Source organism: Struthio camelus, chromosome Z (genome assembly GCF_040807025.1).
Source record: "Struthio camelus isolate bStrCam1 chromosome Z, bStrCam1.hap1, whole genome shotgun sequence".
NCBI classification, from domain to species: Eukaryota; Metazoa; Chordata; class Aves; order Struthioniformes; family Struthionidae; genus Struthio; species Struthio camelus.
Genome location: NC_090982.1, coordinates 24,399,658 through 24,423,862, shown reverse-complemented (window position 1 = coordinate 24,423,862; position 24,205 = coordinate 24,399,658). Strand labels below are relative to the sequence as shown.

The window sequence follows — 24,205 nt, the reverse complement described above, 5'->3', positions numbered from 1 at the left end:
CATTTTAGATTTCCAGTATATTTGCAGTGTTATGCATTGATTGATTTCACATAACTGCTTGACATAAACTTGGATCAGAAGGGGGGAGGGGGAGGAAATAGGATAATAAATAGTTTTATTATATGTTTTAACCAAAAAAAGTATTTTTGGAATCTGTGTAGTAAGCCACACATACACACAAACATGTATTTTTTCCTCCACAGCCTGCTTTTCTCTTTACTGTTCCTACAATAACCTAGCAAACCATCTTCATTTCAGAGTAACTGGTGATATTATCCTTTCTTAAGGGAGAGGACTGTGCGAAAAAGGGCCACACTATATACCATTATAAACACATACTGAATTTTCTGTTTATAAGAGTTAATAACGCTCCATTGCCATTTGCTTCTTAATTTCTCAAGTAGCATACATTTAAAACACAAATAATGATACCTTAATGGCAAGGGTGTAGAAACCGGCTGAGACAATATTAATGCATCATGGGCAGAAAGCTGAAAAACATAAAATAGTTAAGTGATTGATAAGAGCAATTCCAAAGTTAATGCAGTATAACACTCCAATCTAAACGTGTATTCAAATAACCTAATAAAATGCCTGGCAGATTGAGGGTCACAATGTTATGCAAGAGATGTGAATCAGCGACAGTCTTCGGCACTTCTGTTCACTAGGTCAACAGAGCTTATGTTAGTCACTGAAATGATTCTGAGAAGTTACAGGAAACCGTCTGTGAACGAATCAATGTTGATCAATGTAACTGCTGCTCGGTGACTAAACAGAGAATCACTAGAGACAGCGCCCCAGGAGAGAGCAATGTCTGACCTGCAGGAATAGGTAAACAAGTAATATAAAGACAAAGAACAACCTCCCCCCGACACTGAGTAATGCAAACGCTGCCTATAAAATGAAAGAGTAATATACGATAGAGGTTTCAAAAGCACAAGTTGCCTTATTCTGTCGGTTGTACCACCAGAAGTCTCTCTTTGGTAAGTTACCCCACGCTCGCAGAGATGAAGGTCATCCCATCTGTTCCTCCCCTCTCCTTCCCAGAAGAGGGATTTTTAGAGCCGAGTAAAAGCCTAAAGGAAGAACCCAGGCTTTCAAAACTAAGGAAAAAGTGTCCTACGCTATCATAACTAAACATAGAAGAAGATGTTTTGCTTACCTGCACAAGAATTCTTGGCCTTTGTGGTGAAGGGAAAGGTATATTGTGCATAAAGTGGGATATGTGCCTGAAAAGAAGAAAAGACATTAGAAAAGTAGCACAAGGGACTGCCATCAATCGTATTTTGTAATTACTATGGTACCATGTCCTAGAAATATTGCTAAGATTTATTGGACATTTTAACAAGTTTAGGAGCCTTTTTATACAAACTGAAAGCAAAATAGCTCCACTCACCCATTTTTACTGTGTGACTTTTAACACTACCAGCTTCAGGTATATATGCAGAAGATAAGAATACACTGGGATTTAGGCAGGCCATTAAAAATCCCAGGCAGTCAAACTCCATGCTACAGAGTTTCTAATGAAGCTTAGCTAAAGAAACTATATACTTCACCTCCAAAAGTCTAATGCTGTTCTGAAGACGGTACTATATTTAAGTGATCTTATAGGATACCATATGATGAAAGTTATCTTCTTTAAAGTTATATATATTGACAAACCATCTGCATTAGTTTCAGCCAGAAACAGACCTAGATATTCACTGTTAATTCACAAAGTCCCTGAGCTTATGTTTAACAATCTAAAATGCAGCACTGGAAACATTAGCATGGCTCTTGAAGCTCAGCCACTTTCTGTCTGACACGGGTAAAGGAAAAGGTAAGCAGGCCTGACAAACTAACAGAAAAGCCCTGGCAAAATCCAATTCATTTTTATGGCACTGCAGAGTCAATACCATTAAACGGAAGCAATAATTACTTCTATCAGTACAATATAAGGTACACACTGAAAGCAAAAGCATGGAGCAAGCATCAGCTAAATAAGTGCCACATGTATAAATCACTCCACATTGAACTGATACAACTGTCTGCACGCATTAATTTGAAAAATGGTTTACATACTTTTCAATGGGAAGAGGATGAGGTCCAGAGACAGAGAGTTTGTAGATGAACATAAGAAATTTCCGAAATGCGTCAAAGAAAGGCCAGTGTGAGAGAAGGCAGATACATTTGTTAGAATTGATAGACTTAGACGTAACCACTTTCCTCTCTACAGCTGTCAGGAGACCCAGCTGCAATTGTTGCTTTTCTGTCAGCAGTTCCGAAGGATAAGGCTCATAAAACTGAATAGCAGCACCATAAACCTAAAAAGATGAAGAAAAACAGCTGAGCAGATCTACTACTAAAGAGAAGGCGGGGTGAGCATTTTCAACGCAGACTTAAGCCTCTGGTGTTTGCACACATACTACAATGCTTTTGTTGGCAGCTCTTGAAGCTGCTTTCTTTTTATGTAACATGCATAAATAAAGTACCCTTATAAAAGAAATGGCAAATCTTTTGGACTCTTGTGCCTCCCTTCCTCTTTTTTCACAGCACTTTCTTCAACAAAATATTGATATACAGTAAAAGGAAAAGAACAGAACCAAACCACACATTATGACAGGGCCCTATACATTACTAGTCAAATCATCTCAGAAAATACTTGCTCTCAGTAATACAGCTGTATTACCACACTAAACAAGAAAATTTATTTCAGCTTGGAGTTACTTATTTTATAGAACTAAATAGGTTCCAATCTTTTCTAACATTCTCTCCTTATTTGTCAAAGTTTCATAATTAACTGAATTATTTTGGCAAGCTTAACAAAAGGAGGGGAGGGGGGGGAGATGTATCCCACAACATATGTTCTTTCAGAAAAAAAAGCCTGGCAGGTACTGTATTCATCCTTGTTAAATCAGTATTAATATCATGGCAAAATGCTTTTGCTTCTTGCTTGGAAACGGGTAAGTATGTAAATTTTCCTAACAGGGGATCCAGACAGAGCAAAAGAGAGATCACAGCTAATATTTATTAAGACACCTTTTATAATCTAAGCAGTTATCATTAATAGAGTCCAACTGTTACTATTAATAGAAATAACTAATCACACATTACATTCGCTTACTCCCTCACACAGTTCACACACATACCTATAGTTGTTGCTGGGTTGAAGCAAGAGCTGGGAGACCAACACCAAACAAGTGCTCCCTTGTTTCATCAGGTGCATCTAAAATCCTGTAGTCTCCGTCTGTGTATAGCTGCCACCGCCTTCTTGCATGCAGGCCAAGTCAGGCAACACATTGCTGGTGCCAGTGTACACTGGCAGCCTTGTACAGATTAGGCAGACCCTTGGTGTTTTGAGTTTATCAGTTCATGTGAACGCAACTGAAATCAGCAGTCTCTGGTGCTCACCAGATCTTGGCAGTCTTTCACACGCTACCTTTCAGCACATACTTTTCCTTTCTTTGCCTTACTGTTTTCTGATTACTATTTCCCTATTCACACCTAATACAGCCCATTCATATAGGCCCACACAAAAGCGTCCTTTAGGATAATCACGGGAAATTCGTAAGAACTGCAACACTGCTAATATATCTGGTAATCAATCCCCTTAGCAAGTAAACTCCTTTTCAACTGCTAGGAACTTCTTGCTTGAAAGGACAGGGAAATTCAGGCCTTGTGACTTTGGTTTTGCTAAGCATATAGTTCTGCTTCTGTGGGACTAAACATCACAAACTCTTCCAGTTACTTCTTGTTTCGGTTTACATTTATCTTACAAGGAAGGCTTTAAATTGTTAAATACTTCCCTTATAAAAGCGTACATTTATTTTGTAGTATTCCTCAAATATGGAATAAAAAGTCTATTTTAATTTAAAATGCTGACCCAGAGGTAAAAAAACAAGTCCACCGTGTGCAGCCATACCTTTTCTGCAGAAGAACAGGTCAGTACAAACGTTGAGAATACTGGTAGTGGATATTTGGTCTGACGGTCCCAGCACTCAATAGTAGCTCCCATAGGAAGGCAGAAGAGAGGTACAGATTCTGACAATGGAAAGGACTCATAGTTCTCTTGAGGATACCTGAAAATTAAGCCTTGGGAATGGGAGAAGGGGGTAAGTGCATTTGATCTGCGAGGCCTAAATAACGTAAGGAATATATTTTCCACACTATACAGCAAAATCTATGGGTTAGCCGGACACAATAGCTGCAGATTACATTTACAAAAGAAAAGTCTTTCATTTAACAGCAAGACTAAATCATCCAAATAACTATCATTTGGAAATTTTAGACTACAAGTCTCCCTTTTGCTAACTGCTCAAATAACAGCCGATTGTAAAAAACTAAGCAGTGAAGATTTTGACTTTAACGCAATTGGGAACTGGCTGTGCTACTTAAATGTGCAATTTAAGGGGATTATGTTATAAAGAAATTATAGGAAAAAAGTGGTAATATATCTACTCTACCAACAGCAGTAAATCTTATGAAGTAGGTGACCACATTTTCTGCTAATCAGTTGATGTGTTCTGTATTAGCGACTTAAACTGTTTATGACGTTTTCAGAAGCATACCTAACTCCAGCTGCTAGAAAGTATGCCCACAAGCATCAGCTTACTATTGCGGCTCATTCAGTTACGTTATGAAACATTGACTTTGTTTCCTAAGCTTTCTACATCTAATTGGTAGCTTACGCCTTTCAAATGAACTTCTTCTGTTTAACGCTCATTAGAAACAACTACTGAAAATTTTTTTCTTGGACTTTAGAAAAAAATCATCTCTGGCAATGCTTTAAAATAAGTTATAAGAGCCACATTTAAAAGAAAAGCTTTTCCTGTCATTCATTGCTTGGAATGTTCTTCACTTTACTAAAGAAATAAGCAAATAGCTGTGGTACAGAAGAGAAGGAATACTTTTAACTTTCAAACTAAATGAAAGATGTTGGATTAGTTGCGAGACATAAAAGTAAATATGAATATGACTGTCTCGAGTTTCCAATTACTGCTTCTTTACCATGATCACCAATACAAGAGATGAGATACAAAGTCATCTGGTATGTCTCAGATGCTTGCTAAGCTTTCTGCTAAAGCTATCTAAGCTACCAAACCTGTCAGGATATGAACTAAATTAATACAGAGCAATGCTGTTCCCTGCTTATTTTTTTGCCTAAGAAAAAGTCAGGAAAGCAAAGAAGGCATTACAGGAGTTGAAATCAACTGACATATTCTCTGAATAAAATTCTGATAGATAGCACTTAAGCTTTATTAAGTATTTGATTTCAACAAGCCATTTAAATGCTTCTGTTAGCATGTTTAGATAGCTATAATTACTTACCAGCTTTATAGGCTAGAGAGTTAGAAGCTGGCACAGACTTCTTGTAGCAAATGTATACACTGGAACCCCACTGTAAGATAAAAATATCTTCTTAGAGCTGACAAAGATTACAACGGGAAGCAGAGAAATCAGGTATAAGCATTTGAATGTACTGCCACTTTCAAACAAAACAGACATACTTAAATACAAAATATTAAATAATAAAATTACTGGTTGGTTGGTGAGTGCGTAAGTCATGAAATCAAGAACGCACCCTTTCGCCTTTGAATTTACAGATTTACATAAAATAATCACTACTATCACGCCATTCTTTGGCTTATTCCAACCTAAGCACATGGAAAGTGAAATAGATTATTTGCAACTTTCACATTTCCAATTTTTTCATTATTTAAAAATCAGATTCTTATAGAAAACTCATCAATGGAAATAAAACTCTAAACATGATCACCAGAAGCTTTTATGGCACTTCTGTGAAACAAGTTACACAGTTTTTTTGACAGTTTGTCTAACTACATTCTACCATTTGACGAATCACATGCTTCAGCCTCAGAAAACTAAAAGCAAAACAGCCTAAAAAGTAACTGAAAAAAAGAGTACAAGAACAGACTCTAAGTGGCAATTACCATTCTTTCACCTCTTAGTAACATAAGTGCTATTAACAAAGACAAAAGAAGTGTCTGTGACTCACACTGAGTGTCAGCACTTCAAGACACAAACAAGGAAAATCCTTCGCACTAGTTTTAAAGAGGAACTATACACGAATATGCAAACTGATAAAGTGAGTAATCAGTGTGAAAAAATACTTACAGCACCTAATTAAAAATCAGAACAACTACAAAACTAAAGTCTCATATGGGCTATATGGACTGGAAAAGTTACGATAAAGCAGTAGAACACAGTTGAAACAAGAGCTAGCAAGTTCAAAGAGCTACTGCTTTGTTTTTTTCCCCCCCAAAACAAAAAGACAAACTTAAATTCTCACCATGCCGCAATTTAAATTCTTATCAACTTTGCAGAATGTATGAGGAGGGGTTTCTCCTTTGCTGGTAACAATAACGCAGATATCTGTCACTGCCAATGAATTCTGAGGTCGTACTGAAGGAGCCCTTCGATAAGTGATAAAGATCCGTTGAGAGGAAGCTGAACTATTGTTAACATTGGCACAACGACCATAAGGAGTAGCCTGAATCACCTCGCAGCCTGAAATGATACGTTCCTTCCCTTCATAGAGAACTCTGCAGATAGGAAGGAGGGAGAAAGAGAGAGAGAGGGAGAAAGAGATAGCAACATATTATGCACTTTGAAATATATCTTAAAAGGGACTTGGGCAAATTTACAGAAATTGTCTATCTAGCAGCCACTGGCTTTGCATGCTGTCACCATGACTTTCCAATGTGCGTTTCTGATTTTGTCCTTGCTCACGTCCATGAAGCAAAGAAATCAAGATATTTATGCATGCTAAAGAATCTCCAGGGGAAAAAAGAATCATAATTATGAAAAAAGAAAATCAAGCAACTTAAAGAGGTATATAGCTACTGGATTAGCAGAAATGCTGCACTTTAATGTGGGCACACAATTTAAAGCTTCTTTTAAATTTATACCTGGACGTATCCTATAAATTGTTTCCAACACCAAAACGTTACTAAAATCATTTCAAGCTCTTTTTTTTTTTTTTTTTTTTTAATGAAATGTTGGGGAGAAGTCTGCTCCCTGGATCAATTTTTGAAGAAATTAATCAGTGAAGATTTATATTCATCGTTCAGATAACACTTCTTAAGATAAAAAAGAAAAACAAAAAAACAAAAATAGTGATCCATCGCACAAAAAGGACAGAAATAATAACTATGTTGACTATGCTATTCGAAAGCAGAAGGTACCTTACAGCCCTGTACGGCAAATATATTCACAACGTTTGTATCTGGATTTTTAGAAGAACAAATTTAGATGGCTAAATTGCTGCTTAGTCATTGTGATCTTATCAAAAAAAGAAGAAAGACCCTTCACAGCTCTTAAATGAGGTATACCTTTACACCCGTTTATCCCACATAAATAGTCATTAGGATGGGACCATGCCAACAAGTATGGAAGTTAAACTGTACACTAGTGCATAATTTTAAAATTCAAATGTTATAATAGGACAGCCTTTACCTTTTTTTCACACCCAAATAAGCAACAATTCCATTTACTTAGTTGTCCAGAGAATGTACAGAGCACTCACCACTTTCCGATGAGTTTACAGCTTTACAATGCAAGATAAAATTTAGGATAAAGGTAATATATTATTTTATTTATTTATTTATGTTTTCAAGGATTCTGGTCTGCAGGTTCTAACCTATAGTTCATAACTTTGCTTTAAAATAAAAAATAAGTAGATATCATATGTATAACTGTTCCAAACCACCCTGGGCTAAATGTTACAGACTACTAGTAAGCGTGTATTTGAAAATTTCAAGTATAGAAGCTAAAACAGTCTTTTTCCAGACCCAATGATTTTCAGAACTTTCAAAACAATATACCATGAAGCTTTCAAAATTCCTAAAAGACTACCATCCATCTTCAAACTAGAATATACAGATTACTGCTTCCACAAAACAAACATGAATCACTTGGAACACGGGTCAACTACAATTCTGGAATACTTCAATTAAGCAAAGCAATTTCATGAGTTGGAATTATGCTGAAGTAGTTATCAAGCTGCCATATAAATCAATTCAGCTAACTCTTGAAAGAAACATTCTAATTTGCAATAATTGTTTCAGTTTATAAAGTCTGATCATCACACTCATGCTACATTTAAATTAGAGGGTAATACCAGGTTCAAAACAGCATAATACAAGTACTGCTACAGAAAGCATACCCTAAGCCAAATATCCTTATGGAAAAAATTTATATTCTGCTCTCCTTATTTTGCTATTTATTTCATTAACAAAAAAAAAAAAAAAAAACTAACAGCAGCAACTGTCAGGCCACCTTCAATCACAGACCAGCATAAAGATTTTACATAAACTCTTCACATCATTGCTTTATATTAAGCAGACCAATCTTCAGTGGAAGCTCTATTTTAAATTCAGTTTTATTTCAGTGTTATGTATTTTAATTAAGAACTTGTTTTAAAGTACAAATTTAAATTTATTCCACAAATATTTTTCAGCTGACAGCTTTTGAAAGGGAAAACTGCATTTGTATAGTTTGTAATAATATTTATAATTAGCTATTTATCAGTTATAAACCTATAAAATTGAACTGCTGGAATTAAGTATTCCCAGAAAGATAACTGAAGATTCAAGAAATTTGGTTGAGCAAATACTTCTAAGAGGTGTGGAGCTGACCAGCTTCAAGATTGCAACAACAGGGTCCTCTCAAAAGCAAAAAAACTCCCAAACTTGCCACCCCATATAACAGCAAAAGCATTATTTAAAACAAACCATTTCCTGACTTCATGCATAATGGTGATACTAAGAAAACAAACAAACAAGAAAATCCAACACCCACAGATCATTCAAAATAAACAATGATTTTAGTAATGCAGGTCAAAACATTAAAAAGTGATATGTGAAATACTTCACTTGATACAGAATCACAGAATCGTTTAGGTTGGAAGGGACCTCTGGAGATCATCTAGTCCAACCTCCCTGCTCAAGCAGGGTCACCTAGAGCATATTGCCCAGGATCACATCCAGACGGCTTTTGAATATCTCCAGCGAAGGAGACTCCACCACCCCTCTGGGCAACCTGTTCCAATGCTCTGTCACCCTCACAGTGAAGAAGTTTTTTCTCAGGTTCAGATGGAACTTCCTGTGGTTCAGTTTCTGCCCATTGCCTCTTGTCCTGTTGCTGGGCACCACGGAGAAGAGGCTGGCCTCATCCTCTTGACACTCCCCCTTCAGATACTTGTACACGTTGATGAGATCCCCTCTCAATCTTCTCTTCTCCAGGCTGAACAGGCCCAGCTCTTGCAGCCTTTCTTCAGAGCAGAGATGCTCCAGTCCCCTCATCATCTTGGTAGCCTTCCGCTGGACTCTCTCCAGGAGTGCCATGTCTCTCTTGTACTGGGGAGCCCAGAACTGGACGCAGTACTCCAGGTGAGGCCTCACCAGGGCTGAGCAGAGGGGCAGGATCACCTCCCTCCACCTGCTGGCAACACTCTGCCTAATGCACCCCAGGAGACCACTGGCCTTCTTGGCCACAAGGCCACACTGCTGGCTCATGTTTAACTTGTTGTCCACCAGCACTCCCAGGTCCTTCTCGGCAGAGCTGCTTTCCAGCAGGTCAACCCCCAGCCTGGACTGGGGCATGGGGTTATTCCTGCCTAGGTGCAGGACCTTGCACTTGCCTTTGTTGAACTTCAGGAGGTTCCTCTCCGCCCACCTCTCCAGCCTGTCCAGGTCCCTCTGAATGGCAGCACAGTCTTCTGGTGTGTCAGCCACTCCCCCCAGTTTAGTATCATCAGCAAACTTGCTGAGGGTGCACTCTGTCCCTTCCTCCAGGTCATTGATGAATATATTGAACAAGACTGGACCCAGCACTGACCCCTGGGGGACACCACTAGCCACAGGCCTCCAACTTGACTCTGCGCCATTCACCACAACCCTCGGAGCTCGGCCATCCAGCCAGTTCTCAAGCCACCTCACTGTCCACTCATCTAGCCCACACTTCCTAAGCTTACCTAGGAGGATGTGATGGGAGACAGTGTCAAAAGCCTTGCTCAAGTCCAGGTAGACAACATCCACTGCTCTGCCCTCATCTACCCAGCCAGTCATTCTGTCATAGAAGGCTATCAGGTTGGTCAAGCATGCTTTCCCTTTGGTGAATCCATGCTGACTACTCCTCATCACCTTCTTGTCCTCCAGATGCTTAGTGATGACCTCCAGGAGGAGCTGTTCCATCACCTTTCCAGAGATGGAGGTGAGGCTGACAGGCCTATAGTTTCCTGGCTCCTCCTGCTTGCCCTTTTTGAAGACTGGCGTGACATTGGCTTTCTTCCAGTCCTCAGGCACCTCTCCTGATCTCCAGGACCTTTCCAAGAGGATGGAGAGTGGCCTAGCGATAACATCCGCCAGCTCCCTCAGCACTCGTGGGTGCATCCCATCGGGGCCCATGGATTTGTGGATGTCAAGTTTGGACAAAAGATCTCTAACCCGATCCTCCTCAACCAAGGGAGAGTCTTCCTTTCTCCAGCCTTCCTCTCTTGCCTCCAAGGTCTGGAATTCCTCAGGACTGGCCTTAGCAGTGAAGACGGAAGCAAAGAAGGCATTCAATAACTCTGCCTTCTCTGTATCCTTTGTCATCAGGGCACCCGCCCCATTCAGCAGCGGGCCCACATTTTCCCTAGTCTTCCTTTTGCTATTGATGTATTTGAAGAAGCCCTTCTTGTTGTCCTTGACATCTCTTGCCAGATTTAATTTCAGACGGGTCTTAGCCTTCCTTATCGCATCCCTGCATACTCTGACAACGTCCCTGTATTCCTACCAAGTGGCCTGTCCCCTTGTCCACATTCTGTACACTTCCTTCTTCTGTTGGAGTTTGGCCAGGAGTTCCTTGCTCAGCCATGCAGGTCTCCTGCCCACTTTGCTCGACTTCTTCCTCAGAGGGATGCACTGATCCTGAGCCTGGAGGAAGTGATGCTTGAATATTAACCAGCTTTCTTGGACCTCTCTTCCTTCTAGGGCCCTACCCCAGGAGATTCCCCTAAGTAGGGCCCTGAAGAGGCCAAAGTTAGCTCTCCTCAAGTCCAGCGTTGCGATCCTACTCATTGCCCTGCTCCCTCCTCGCAGGATCCTGAACTCCACCATCTCATGGTCACTGCAGCCAAGGCTGCCCCCAACCTTCACATCTCCAACTAGACCTTCTTTGTTCGTTAGTACAAGGTCTAGCATTGCACCTCTCGTTGGCGTCTCCACCACCTGGGTCAAGAAATTATCCTCAATCCTCTGCAGGAACCTCTTTGACTGTTTGTGCCTAGCTGTGCTGTCTTCCCAGCAGATGTCAGGGTGGTTGAAGTCTCCCATGAGAACCAGGGCCTGTGATCATGAGGCTACTCCCAGCTGTCTGTAGAAGGCCTCATCAACAACTTCCTCCTGATCAGGTGATCCTTTGTATATACCCTGCATATACAAAGTCCATCCTGAGAGAAGGAGTTTGCTCCTCCTTGTTTCAACTTCTCAATGTCTGCTTTCAGATTCATTAGTAATGATTAGGATAAGACTTGTTTCCTGCTGCTAAGTTTATATCTTGGCCTTGATCCTAAGTACACCTCATTCACTACATATGTTAGCAACTTCAACAGAGTTTCATTTCAAGAAAAATGTAACCTACAGTTTCTGCCATATGTTAAGCCTTCTCTTTCAAAGCAAGGCTAAGAACTTTAATACTTCTTCACAAGGGTGTTTCACATTGTATGTGTAAATTCCACCATGACCAGTTTTACTGGATTTAAAGGCATGCCTCAATAAATCAGATAACAGTATTTAGAAGACAAATGCTGCCTTCTTGCAGATGTAGAGTCTTCTTTATGTTAACATTTTTGACTCAGCTTCTGGAAACCATTTCAAAATAGGCAAACTGTTGCAACACTGCATAGCACGGGCCTGCCCTCCAGCTTGACTCCTCCCTTTTTTCCAGCTAGATTTCTGCCTTTTACAATCCTTATACAAAGTAACTCTTTACAACTCTTCCCATCTCATTTAAGAGAGGAAAGGCAGTATGGAAGTATTAGATAATGAAGGAACTAAAATAAATACACAACACTGTAGGCTGTAGGGGAGGGGCTCAAGCAGAGGGAAAGGATTTAGGTATGTTATGTGCATTGCTACCGCTATTATTATTTACCTTAACATACACTTGACTAGTTTTCTCATTATTATCCTCAGCTCTTTCAAATACTACTGCCATTACCACATAAGTGAGCTTTAGTGCACCACGGAAGATTCTAGCTACAGAGAATATCTTCCAGTTTCTCTCTGCTCCTCAAAACTTGAGTTTGAGCTCAGTATTCCTGCAGATACTTTCAGAAAATAAGTATGCTGAATCAGATGGACCCTCGACACAGAATCACTAACCAAAATTTCTATCCTACTTAAGGAAGTCATTATTTCCTTATTTTTGTTTATTAAGGAAAGTTAAGTAACATTTGCGTTACTCAGTAATAAAAGAACCTCTGCTTCAGGCATGGAGTCCAGTATTCTTTCCTGCATGTGCAACCTAACTCCTCTAGCTTGGCCCTTACTATAGGAAGTGTTAAAAATTACTCTCCTATATTCATAACTGAAGGAAAAAAATCATATATGTGTGTCAATGAGAGGTAAAATCTCATTTCAGAGTCACAATGTATCTAAACCAAAACAAATCCCTAATCTCAGTTCACCTCTATTTCTGGAACGTTAGGAAAAATCTTTGGAAAGGATGCAGTACAATGACTGGTAAATAAATTATTTACATACCTGTAAACTTAAGATTACTGCATTTCACAGCTACACATGTAAAGGAGCTTAGAGAGCTCTCATCCGAGGATCAAACCTTTATTTTTCCAACCAGAAAGAGCAAGCGCCCACTCCCATTACAAGTACAAACAAAGGCGATACAGCCTTTGGAAATTTGCAAATTGCGTACCACAGTAAAGGCAATATCCAGAAGCCTGGCACGTGGCTCAACTGCATGCAAGTGAGGACCTGCAGCAGGAAGTCACTCTAGCAGTTTACAGACTCTCGAACTTAAGAACATGTAGAACAGAAAGATGGGGAGGGGAAAGGATGGAGGACACAGAAATAATGAATACAAGGAAATTAACAGGAGGAAATAACCAGCAGAGGAGGAGCACAACCCCATGTTCACTCCCTCCAAAAACCCACTTCTTCAATAAGTATTTGTTTAATCTATTTACTTGAAAATATCCCTGAAAGGTATATATACACGTACAAATTTATCAGTAATAATTTGAGTGCTCAGACTCCAAGGTAACTCAGTTGTAGATACATCTTAACAAGCTGGACACAAGATCATAGACTAGACCATTTCAAACTATATACTTTTCCTCTATTTACTATGTCCACCCAGCATGTCAGCTGACTAAGCAATGGATTTTTTACAGTAAGGATAAAACAAACTTTCACATATGGTTCTTTAGTTAAAAAAAAAAAAGAGACTAGCATAAATTTGCTTTCAGGCTAGACACTTGACATATACTACATCTCTTGCCTCAACTCCTTTCATTTGAGCATACTGAGGTTCACAAAAATTTGTTCCTACCATCTTTTGCACGTAGTTTCAAAACAGCAGGAAGGGCAGAGAGAAAATGTTCATATGCATCATTGCTCAGAGAGAAAAGCCTGCCATGATTTGTTAAGTGTGATAACCGAACTAAATTTTTCTGCGTAAAACAAATGTAAAAGGAATGCTACTTGCCAAATATACCACTTACCACCAATGTTTTTAAAAAGTGCATCCATCATGAAAGCTTTTACTCAGTCAACTATTTCTCTGTCTTGCTCCACAGCAGGATCTAATGTTCCCTATGAAAATAATCCAAGCACTGAAATTCCTAAAATTGTGAGGGACACGAAAATGAATATGCGCTGGTAGAGTCCGTTCCATAAACCAGCAGACATCAGCATATACTTTTAGGAATAATCCCGCTTTAGAATTTTTCTTCCTGCTGAAACTTACTGCAGTTTGTCACATCATTCAAAAAGAACTGTATACTGCAATTCCACAAGTTCAGATCCCATTGTAACAATTTTCTTATCTTGCAGTGTCCGTCACACACACAGAAGAAAACTATATCAAAAACAGTTTCACTGGAGACTGTTAGAAAACAGTTCAGACAATCAAGCTACAAACTATATGAGGTTTATTATACAAGTTGAACTTACCCTTAATGCACAGGTCTTGTATTACTAATTTCTTTACTAAAATTTCACTACTAGATTTTCCCCAGCTAGACTCTACTTTTAAGTTAGCATTGATAAAGTGGAGGTCAAATGCAGAGGATATAGGCAATTACCATTCTAGCATTATGCTTGACACACTTAAAAATGAAATTACCTAGTCTTAGTATACCTAGACATAGACACACAGATACTTATGTCGTTCTGCTTTACTGCTTACTACTAAATAAGGAAAATCACGCACACTTCTTAAATTATCACCACGGCGGCAGTTCCCCTCACCTACGCTCCACTGTCTTTTTCCGATTCTCCCCCAAGGTATTCTGCCATGTCCTTTCCCAAATGAGAGCAGTAGCAGTACTGTACACACAACAGCGCTGCACAGGTTATTAGAAATTGAGCATTACCTCATCAAGCCACTAGTACAGAGTACAACATTCACCACCTCAAGATCTTGGGGGATTTCTCAATACTGGTTTTCGAATACTTATATTAATCTCAGTATCTTAAAAGTCATAGAATTAGTTCAGAGCTTCTCTGTCCAGGGTGCCCAGCTGCATTTATTAAGCACTGAACTTCAAGTACTCATAATTCCCAGTTACACAGCTCAGATAGTTCCATTCTGAAATTTATCTTCTCTACAGTTTACCAGCCCAAATTCCCCCATTTTTCAATACAGTAACTATATTGACAACCAAGCCTCAAACATACTCATCTGACTTTAAGAAGAACCTGAATTTATTAAATTGCATGCCTCCAAAACATTATTTACGGAGCCACAGAGGTTCCCAAAATTTATTTTGCTCATGTGACACCCTATATAGGGGCACCAGCTTCCAGCTGAGCACATGTGCCAGATAATAGGCAGATTGCTGACGTCAAGAAAATAAGGGAAAGACGACTGACTTTCAGATAAGCTCTGGTGCTAGTCTGGATTTCAGAGCTGAGAATTAGCAAATTTCAGAGTGAAAAATGTAACCTTGTATTGTATTGTAACCTTGTATTGTAACCTTGAATCTCAAAATTCATCCCTTCAACTTTTACAAGTTAAAAAGCAGCAGCCTCATGTACTTTCCAAAGTATGTATTATTTCTGAAACACCACTCTTCTGGTTATTATTGATCTCAGATACTTTAAAAGGTTTTTTCACTCTAAAAATCAGTTCTGTATCTACACAAACAAAATAGCTTACTGACTTAAACAGGGTCTGTCTTAGGCTTGAGCAAAAAGCATGTAGAAATATTTCTGGAGTACAATGAAATAGTTTGGATTTACTAGTTAGGAGAATATAGCCCCTAAGAGAAAATTTTTGCATGTAATCAAGAGATTAAATGTTAACTAATTTCAAAAACATTTACAAGTGCCATAGATATCAGTGCTGTAAAGAAGTGAGATATATTCAAATATGTAAATAATGTATTAAGAACTCTGTAGAAACTTAAGGTTCAGACATCAAAATTTGTGGTTTATGAAATAAAAGTACCATCAGAGTTGCCAAAGCCTACACAACCCAATTGTTTGTAGCCAATCATGCTAGAACTTTGTAAGCAACCTCACAAATACTCTGATCTGACAGTAAGGCAGACTACAAGATTCTAGGTAGGGGGATAAATTTTAAGCACTTTGATTCAATGTCCAGCCATTATTAAGCAGTATCTTTCACATTAAGCATTAAAATGAATTTCATGAAGTAACAGTTCTTATCTTCTGTTTCAGATCAAACTTTGTATTTTGGGGTTTCCACTACACCATTTGTATACGTTAATTTTGCGCTACTCCTTCTTTCTTTTCATAAAACTGTGCTTCATTTCTTATGTTTGATTTGCTCCATTATATATATCTCATACCATTTGTAAACATTATCATTCGTTTTAAAGAGATGGGCTCAATAAAAGACTGGCATTTTTTCCCCAAGTTATTTCAGAAAGAGAATATTACACACACAATAAACAACATAGATCCAAAGAAAATACATTTTTAAAAGCATTCTGATATGTTTTCATTATCATTTATGAAGAGTAATAACATATTATTGAAGGAGGAACTGAACAGTTATAGAAATCTCACCCGATATCAGTAAGTGGTGGTTTGTCTCGGCCTCTCTTGTAGCAAAGAAAAAGCTCTGGACTCTTAAGACTCCCATAGTTTAAATTTGCTTGAAGGGCTGTAGGGGTGGCTTCTACACAGGTGTATCCCTCTGGAACAGTTTCACCAGCTGATTTAATTATCACAGCAATGTCTGTAATTGGAGCCTTTGGACCAGTTGACTTTGTTTCATGGCGGCTTATTTCCTGGTCCAGGAGAGTAGCGGTATCTGTATCAGTGAGTCCTGCTACTACAAAATAGTCAGCCACTCGCGGCCCTTTGTCTTCTATCATGGTTATGTCAGTGATTTCTGGGGAAAACAAAGAGAGAAAAATCATACTCTGTTTTCACATTAAACTCCTTCCCACAATAACCATTACAAATCAAAGCCCTTAAATAAGTTTTAGCAAAAAAGAAAATTCCCATGTAGACTAGTAGAGATTTCATGGCAATTCCACAACAAAGCCTTTCATTTCTGCTGCTCAAGATTGCATTATAGGAATTTGATTCCAGTTCTAGTGCCGTAACAGATGCGGTTTAGAACAAGAATGTTCTCAACATAGCTTTAAGTGAGATAAAGAAGAAGCAGCTTCTGCCAGAGCAGGTATACAGCGGACTGCTTGGTGTAAGATATTAAACCACTCAGACATTTCACAGGCAACAAATTAATGCAGGTACCTCTCACAAAAAACATCTATGTTTTACTGCCATCACTCTATGTTTTACTGCCATCACCCTGAGTTATCTGACTACAGCATCACACTATTATTTATAGAAAAGAGAAAAATTCCAAGTATATGCTTACTAGTGTATCTTTGGCACATTTCACTCATTTTGTTTCAGAATTTAGACTTAATAGTACAATCTGGAGACATCTAATTGGCAACTGTAACATCTTGAACTTATTTACAAAAACCACACATCTAAAACCACATTTCGTCAGCTGGTCAGGCAGTACACATCACTGCCCAGTTGCACGTTCCAGATCCGCTGAAAGTTGTTCTCCCAACAGTCTGTTCACCAATCTTACTTTAAAAATAGTGAAATGCAATTTTATATTAGGAGCAAAATCAGCTGCCATACTGTGCTCAGGTATCGCAGGTGCAATCTCAAGTATTAGGAATTTGTTGAATTCTCTCTTTTCCAATGTTGAAAGAGAAAAAATTAAACAGTAATTGTCAAACAATCACACTGAATACTTTTCTACGCTTTCACGGAGCTAGGGACCACCTATTTTGGATACCGAGTTTCCATAAAAATAAATTTTGGGCTCCGTCGACAAGTCTAAGCAAGAATACAAGTCTTGCCTCTGCCTCTGAACACAAGCCTGCCATGGCTGTAGAGGTCCTGGCTACGAAGAAATTACGGTCCATGAGTATTTCTCAACATTATGTGGATTAAAATTGAAAAACGTTTTGCTTATTTATTCTACCCTAATACGATAATCACAGAAACACTAGTCTTTGCTAACAGAAAGGTGGTTTGGGGAAGAGAGTACTGCAATGTGGTTTCCTCTTCCATCTCTTATCCTGCTGTTACTGAAGTCATCCTGAAAAGGTATTTTCCCTCTTTGCATTTTGCAAGACTTAACAGAAGTGTTCTGTGTAGTCAGCTGAAAAAAAATCATCATCAGTTATTCACATCCAGCAGGCTTATGAGAAAGATTGATTTAAGATTACGCACCTACAGCACCTGCCACCATGCTGCAGATTCTTGCAGTGGGAGGGGAAGGCAGGGAAGGGAAGTAAAACACAAAATGCTTATATTCACACAAATCTGTAGAACCCTTTACTACAAATACCTCAACTTTCGTGTTTCTAACGCAGAACTGACAACTTTTCGAATCCTTTTAATCTTGAAAGGAAAGAGCCTAGGCCATTCAAGAGTCTTCTCTTCTGCATTATTTTTCCACAGTGATTTTCACAATATCACTTCAGCATTCTCCGAATGCTTTGGCTAACAGCTTAATAGGGCAATACGAAAACAGATCCTGGGAAGAGACACAGAAGTGTCTGGCTTCCCTGCAAAAGTATTGGGATAGCAACTTACACGTTAGTTTTTGTCATAAAATATACAGATCTTGTATCCATAGAAACTGTATACAAAGAGCTTCTGCACTTTAGTTAGGTGTTTGGTACCTAGGTTTCTGGAAGAATACAAAAAGTGACCTGAAAGCTGTAATTCCTTGTGAGGCTTCTAAATGAGTTTTGACTACAGAACTTGCAGCAGCTGATCCTGTTTAAATACTGTCGTGAACAGCAAGGCACTAGTAATAAGCCCTTTATAGATAACTAAGTCTGCAGGGGGTTATGGCTTTGGTTTAATCTCAGATAATCCAGTGTTTTCATTAAAAGAGATGGTCCCTCCTCATTCTGCCACTGTTCATTCCCACCTTCTTTTTGTCCCGGACTAGAGTTTGTGCAGCTAAATAATGAACTGGATCAAGGAACCGCTCTGCCTAAGTGCTAGCCGGCAAGGACTGTGTACTGTTTACCCAGAGCAGTTCTCCAATGATTCACTGTGTCAGCACAAAAGCGGTAGCAGTATGCCCCTTTCAGCAGCAGCACTGGCTTGCACTGGATTAATCATAAAACTGCAAGTAAAGCCTAAGGCGTTTCAGTCTTTTCCATAGAATAAAAATAAAACAAATAATAATAATAAAAAAATCCTTCCTCCTCCCCACCCTCCCCCCAAGCCCAAAAGAAACACACATCTTGAGCCATAATATGCCATATTCTACACAGGGTTGGTTACACTTAACATACATGATACCAAATTACAGAACATGCTGCTAAAAATAGCAAACTGGCTGGCATTATCTAAAGGGCTTTTAAAGCCAAAATATATGTCAAAATGATCCAGACTTCTATCTGCGATGAGTTCAGGCAGCTCAGTATCATATTCTCTCAATGCCAACATTAAAATCCCTCACCCACATTTACTTTTAGTGCACAGAACAGGAAATAAAACAGTAACGATAACAACAGTAAACAATGTCAAACGTCTCACAGTAGCCGGTAGCTTTAATCACACGTGTAGTTCCTGGTATCATGCGGCACTGTTACCCCCCTAGAAAGTTTCTAAAAGTGAAAATTTAGCTTTCCCGAGTACACAAAGTAGGAGGACAAAAACAAAACAAACAAGTTTTTTTAAAAAAGGACTTGAAAAATTAAATACTAAAATTTAGAAAGATAGTATGCAAACGAGTAGAATCCATTCCCAAGTCTTAACCATTGAGGGCCAATAAACCTGTAGCAATTGGTTATTAAAGAGCACAGCCTTTTAGCTATGATTTTAATATTTTTCTTTTAGCTATGGAAACTCTGTGTAGTATGTGGCAGGCAGAAGTCAAGAGTCACAAGACAATGCAGCTGAGAAACTTGGCGCACAAGCCTCATATGTCAGCACAACATTAAGAGACTTTTTCAGAATGTTCTGAGTCCCTCAAAACAGTTCCTCTCCTTTTCCACAAGGATAAGAGAAGTAAAATTTCAAGTAAGCACTACTCAGCTCTTCAAGAACTTATTTTCCTATTCTAGCAAAGATTTAAAGCAACAGGACCTCTCAAAAGAGACCTTAAAGTAACAGCTCTTAATTTAAACCATAGTTATCTTCTTTAATATAATACCATTACAGATACACACACCTAGTAAGCTATAACTTACAATTTAGCCACCGAAACAAATAGAAAAGGATCTTCAGCAGAGTTTAGTCAGTCATTTATTAAATGCCTTTAAGTCAAGAACGGAATATAAATTTAGCAAGAAACATGGAATATAAATTTAGCAAGATACAGTTAGCCAAAGAAATCATTTCTGTGCACTGCTAAAACCCAGAAAACATAGAAAAGTGTTCCGTTCCTCCTGTCCAATAGTCCATTTAAGTTTGACTTCCCTAAAAAGACAAGTCTTCCTCATAACTGCAACATAACTTTCACAATGCTTCCATGACGTTCCATTAAAAAGACAGGGACTCAACTATTTGCTTACTATAGGTCAGAGCTCTTTCTTAGGGAGAGATTTTTATAGTGAAATTGCCTTTGGGAGAACTTTTCCATTATTAAGATCACTAAAATAGTTATGAAAAAATGTACTACATTATTAGAAATTGCTTCAGAGTTAAGTGACTGTTCTCTGAAATATCAGTAAGATTTTTCTTCCATTACAGCTAGATTGCAACTACCTGTATTTACAATTAGCTAGAGCCACCACTAAAATGTTGTTCTTACAAAGATATGAAAACAAATTCTGAGCGCAAGCTAAAAGCAGCCACAATGAAACAAAGATGACTATAGTATTTATATTGTAATTCATAGCTATGTTGCCTATATCATATAGTTACAAGCTCTTCAATTTCCAAAGGAACATCAGTCTGATTTAAAGTTCTCGGCTTTTGTTTACAGTGATCATCAGCTGAAGGCTCCTATTCCTTAGGTATAAAAGTTTTATTCTGTGCTACCTGCAAAACACAGACAAGGTTAATAACCATTCTTTTGGGATAGTCTGCTTCAGTTACCTGTAACGCTGAGTAATAGCAAATATTTATACCATATTCATTTTACCAGAACTCTTCTGAATTCAATTCATCAACAGTATCATTTGCTTTACTATTGCACCTGCTATTTGCAGTTAAATAATATTTGCTTTAGAATTCTTCATAAGACGATTCTGAGCAGTACTTAAATTCTCAAGCTTGGAATGACAGGAAAGTACATGTCTGCTAATCTTAAGTAAAAAAAATAGTTGCACTAAAAAAGAAATACCTGCAGAATTAGTATACAAATACATTGGATTTCCTGGAAATTTTCTTTTCTTTTTTTTTTTTTTTTCCTAAGGATAGTATTTAATATTAGGAAGCTGCTATGAGAGTACCTGCATGAAGCTCATGTGCAGTAAGTTTTATCCATTTACAAAGTCAGAGAGCAGGAAATAAGCCTTTCATTTCAGTGTTTTAAGTTAATTTAATATAGTATTCATTTGAAAGGAAAATCTGTTCTGCATATTCTGTCTGAATTGCTTCTAGGTGCTATTAACCTAAGTCAAGCGTTCAGGCATCTCATTCATTTCTGAGATCACTATTAAAGTTTCTTGGAAACGGGACCAGGAAATCTAGCAGGAAGTAACGTTACCTCAAAAGTCTTCCAGGTATTCCAGAAAGCATTTAAAATGTATTTTGAACATCAGCACAACCTAACCCAAGTTCACACCAAATAACAGAGTACAGAGCTGATGCAGCAGTAATTTGGGAACCACAAACAACATAACCATACAAGCCTAACACTGTACTTCAGCTAAGTCCTGCTTTTTAAATTGTGAACAGAAATGCAGTGCTTCAACTATCTTATTTTCAGGACCAAACTACTACTACTACACAGCAATGTCCCTATACGTGTGGGCCTATCATGCTGAATCAAAAACAACTCTGGCATTTCTGAAGCAATCTCTAATGCATAGCTTAGACCTATTCAAAAGCATCAGTGGAGGGGAAAAAAAAAAAAAAAACCCTCCCCCACCAGGACCTTTAATCTTAGCAGAGACAAGAAGCCACTTTTAAAGAGCTTTTTATTTACCACAAACCTTTCATTCCTAGTAAGTCATGGCATAAACATGAGCTCTCTCGCTGAACAGGTGACAAAACAACTGAAGTCTGGAATTCTAGATACAGGTCCACTCTAAACCTAAAAATACTTCAGTGGTAAATTATCCTCCAAAACTGGATCAGAAAGCCAGCATAAATCTAGAAATAAGTGGAACATGTAAACACACCTTTGGCAAGCAGACTTAAAGGAAAGGAAATGAAGCATATCTGCCTAAGACTGCAAACAGTAGCAACAAGTGAGAAAGAAGGTTTGCCATAAAAGACAAATCTGATAATTTACATACAAATGCATGACATTATTAAGTAGAACCTATTCTTGGAAACCGATGTGTATGCACTCACGTCAAAGTGAAAATATCCACATTTGATACCTAAGGAACAGGAGACAATAGTCAGTTTTATAGACAAAAAATAACCTCCTTGCAATTGAAAAACTTTACTGCTACATACTATGACATAGTTGTATTATATCTTGTACTCTACCTCCTTGGAGAAAGAGAAGGCTTCAAGGTTTCTTTTGAAGATAAAGCCTCTTATATCCTTCTCCTTTGCAACCCACCTAAGAATTGGAACTAAAATATTCTTGACCCTAAATCAAAGTATTGACCCTAAGTCACAAATAACATTTAAATTACAAAGACTTTTTCAGCCCGTTTTCAGTACAGTCAAGGTCCAAATTATCTAATGAACTGAATATACTGAAGAACAGATGGTCACAGAACTGACATTTTAAAGGTATTTCCGCAAGTGATTAATGAATAATCCATAATTTTGCAATCCACTAACCTAAAAAGCTTACTTTCATTTTCTTTTAGAGGCTTTTAAAGGCCACAAACTCCAATGGCAACTAAAGTGTGGAAGTGTGCATACACAAATGACTGAAACACTTGAAAAAGATGGAACATATAACGGAACAGTTTTTGAATCAGACTGCGTGGAAAATAAAAGTTTTACTCTAGACTAAATAACAACTTCAGCACTTTCTGCATGCTGTGGCTGGAACATCTATTTTGTAACAAGACTGCAGAGTTAAGATATTTCAGCAAAGTAAATGCTAAACAAAATTCACGAGTTCCAAACAAATGTTTTCTTTTGGAAACAAATTACACTTGGCTATTGGCAGTAAACAAATTAAAGGACAAATTAACATGCATTCTTTTAAAATATTTACTCCTAAAATAAACTGGCCTAATGACCAGGGAAGACACTGAATCTCATAAACTAATTCAAAATGGCAAGACTGCACTGGATGGATGGACACAATACAGTGTGTCAGGAGGTCATCTGCAACATTTGGATTGCAGCCAGTAAATTTTCCAAAAAGAGAGACAAGCATCACTATGTTTTTTGAGCACTGAACCAAGCAAAAGTTAATAGTCTGTAACAGATGCTACCCCTGCTCCCCAGTACAGAAATTAACAAGCCATACGGCTAAGCCTTTACACACATAACTTCTCTGTTATTTGCAATGAACCAATCGGAAGGGGGAAAGAGTAGGGAAGGTTGGTTTACCTTTCTAAAAATGAAGTAACACTCCCTTCTCTACCACAGCAACGAGAGAGATCCGGTCCTAGCTCTTTAACATATTATTTTTGTATCTTGTGCTGAGATTAAGTTACGTTATTGATGAAAGGAAGGCAGGAAGTGGAAGATCAATTTGTCTTCCTGCTGTTGGTAAGAATCTTCTTTTACGCAGTATTAAATCTTAACTTTATATCACAGCAAATAACGAAGACATGTGTTAAGTGAGTCACTTTGGAAACATCCATGATCCACACGAAAAGTTATATTTAACACACATATGAGTTGAACATATGAGTACTATGGAGTTGAATGTGCAATCAGCAAGACCGCATACTTCTAAAGATAAAATGTTATCCGTTACTCTTTACGACTGAAAATGGGTGAAAAAAATTCAAAGGCATTCACAAATCTTTTTAAAGACATCTTAGAAGAAACTAAATCACTGTAATTTACAGTAAAAAAATAAAAGCAAGGTTGCACTATCCCTTCAGCTCATCCTCCTGCCCCACCGCCTTCTTTCTGTACATATTTCAAATATTGAAGTCTTCATGAAGTACTTTGTAGTAGCTGTAAAGACAAAGGCATGACAAAGTCTGTATGAAGAAACTGATTACACTAGTCTGTATGAAGAAACTGATTACACTAAAAAGTCAATCTTTTGGAAACACAGGTGATGTTAAACCAAAATATTAAGTCTCAACCACTTGGGAGAGGAGAGGCCTGATTCTTGAATTTTGTTTGGATACTGTTTTAGATACCAGTGAGGATTTTAACACTAAGAATTTTCTAGAGCACTTCACAGCAATCAC

General features: G+C 38.1%; 1 protein-coding gene across 5 annotated transcripts in view; it reads right to left on the bottom strand.

Annotated features, from left to right (window-relative positions):
• DENND4C (DENN domain containing 4C) overlaps positions 1-24,205 on the bottom strand; it is a 74,623-nt gene that overhangs the window by 35,860 nt on the left and 14,558 nt on the right. For all 5 annotated transcript variants that reach the window (XR_011137775.1, XM_068927411.1, XM_068927408.1 and 2 more), the window contains exons 2-8: positions 16,257-16,584; positions 6,290-6,542; positions 5,308-5,377; positions 3,902-4,071; positions 2,062-2,303; positions 1,163-1,229; positions 433-491 (exon numbers count right to left, since the gene is read on the bottom strand). Coding sequence is in view for 4 of the 5 variants with exons in the window: in XM_068927411.1 (XP_068783512.1) it covers positions 433-491; positions 1,163-1,229; positions 2,062-2,303; positions 3,902-4,071; positions 5,308-5,377; positions 6,290-6,542; positions 16,257-16,567 (1,172 nt within the window). In the remaining variant the exon portion in view is untranslated. The remainder of the gene's footprint in view (positions 1-432; positions 492-1,162; positions 1,230-2,061; positions 2,304-3,901; positions 4,072-5,307; positions 5,378-6,289; positions 6,543-16,256; positions 16,585-24,205) is intronic.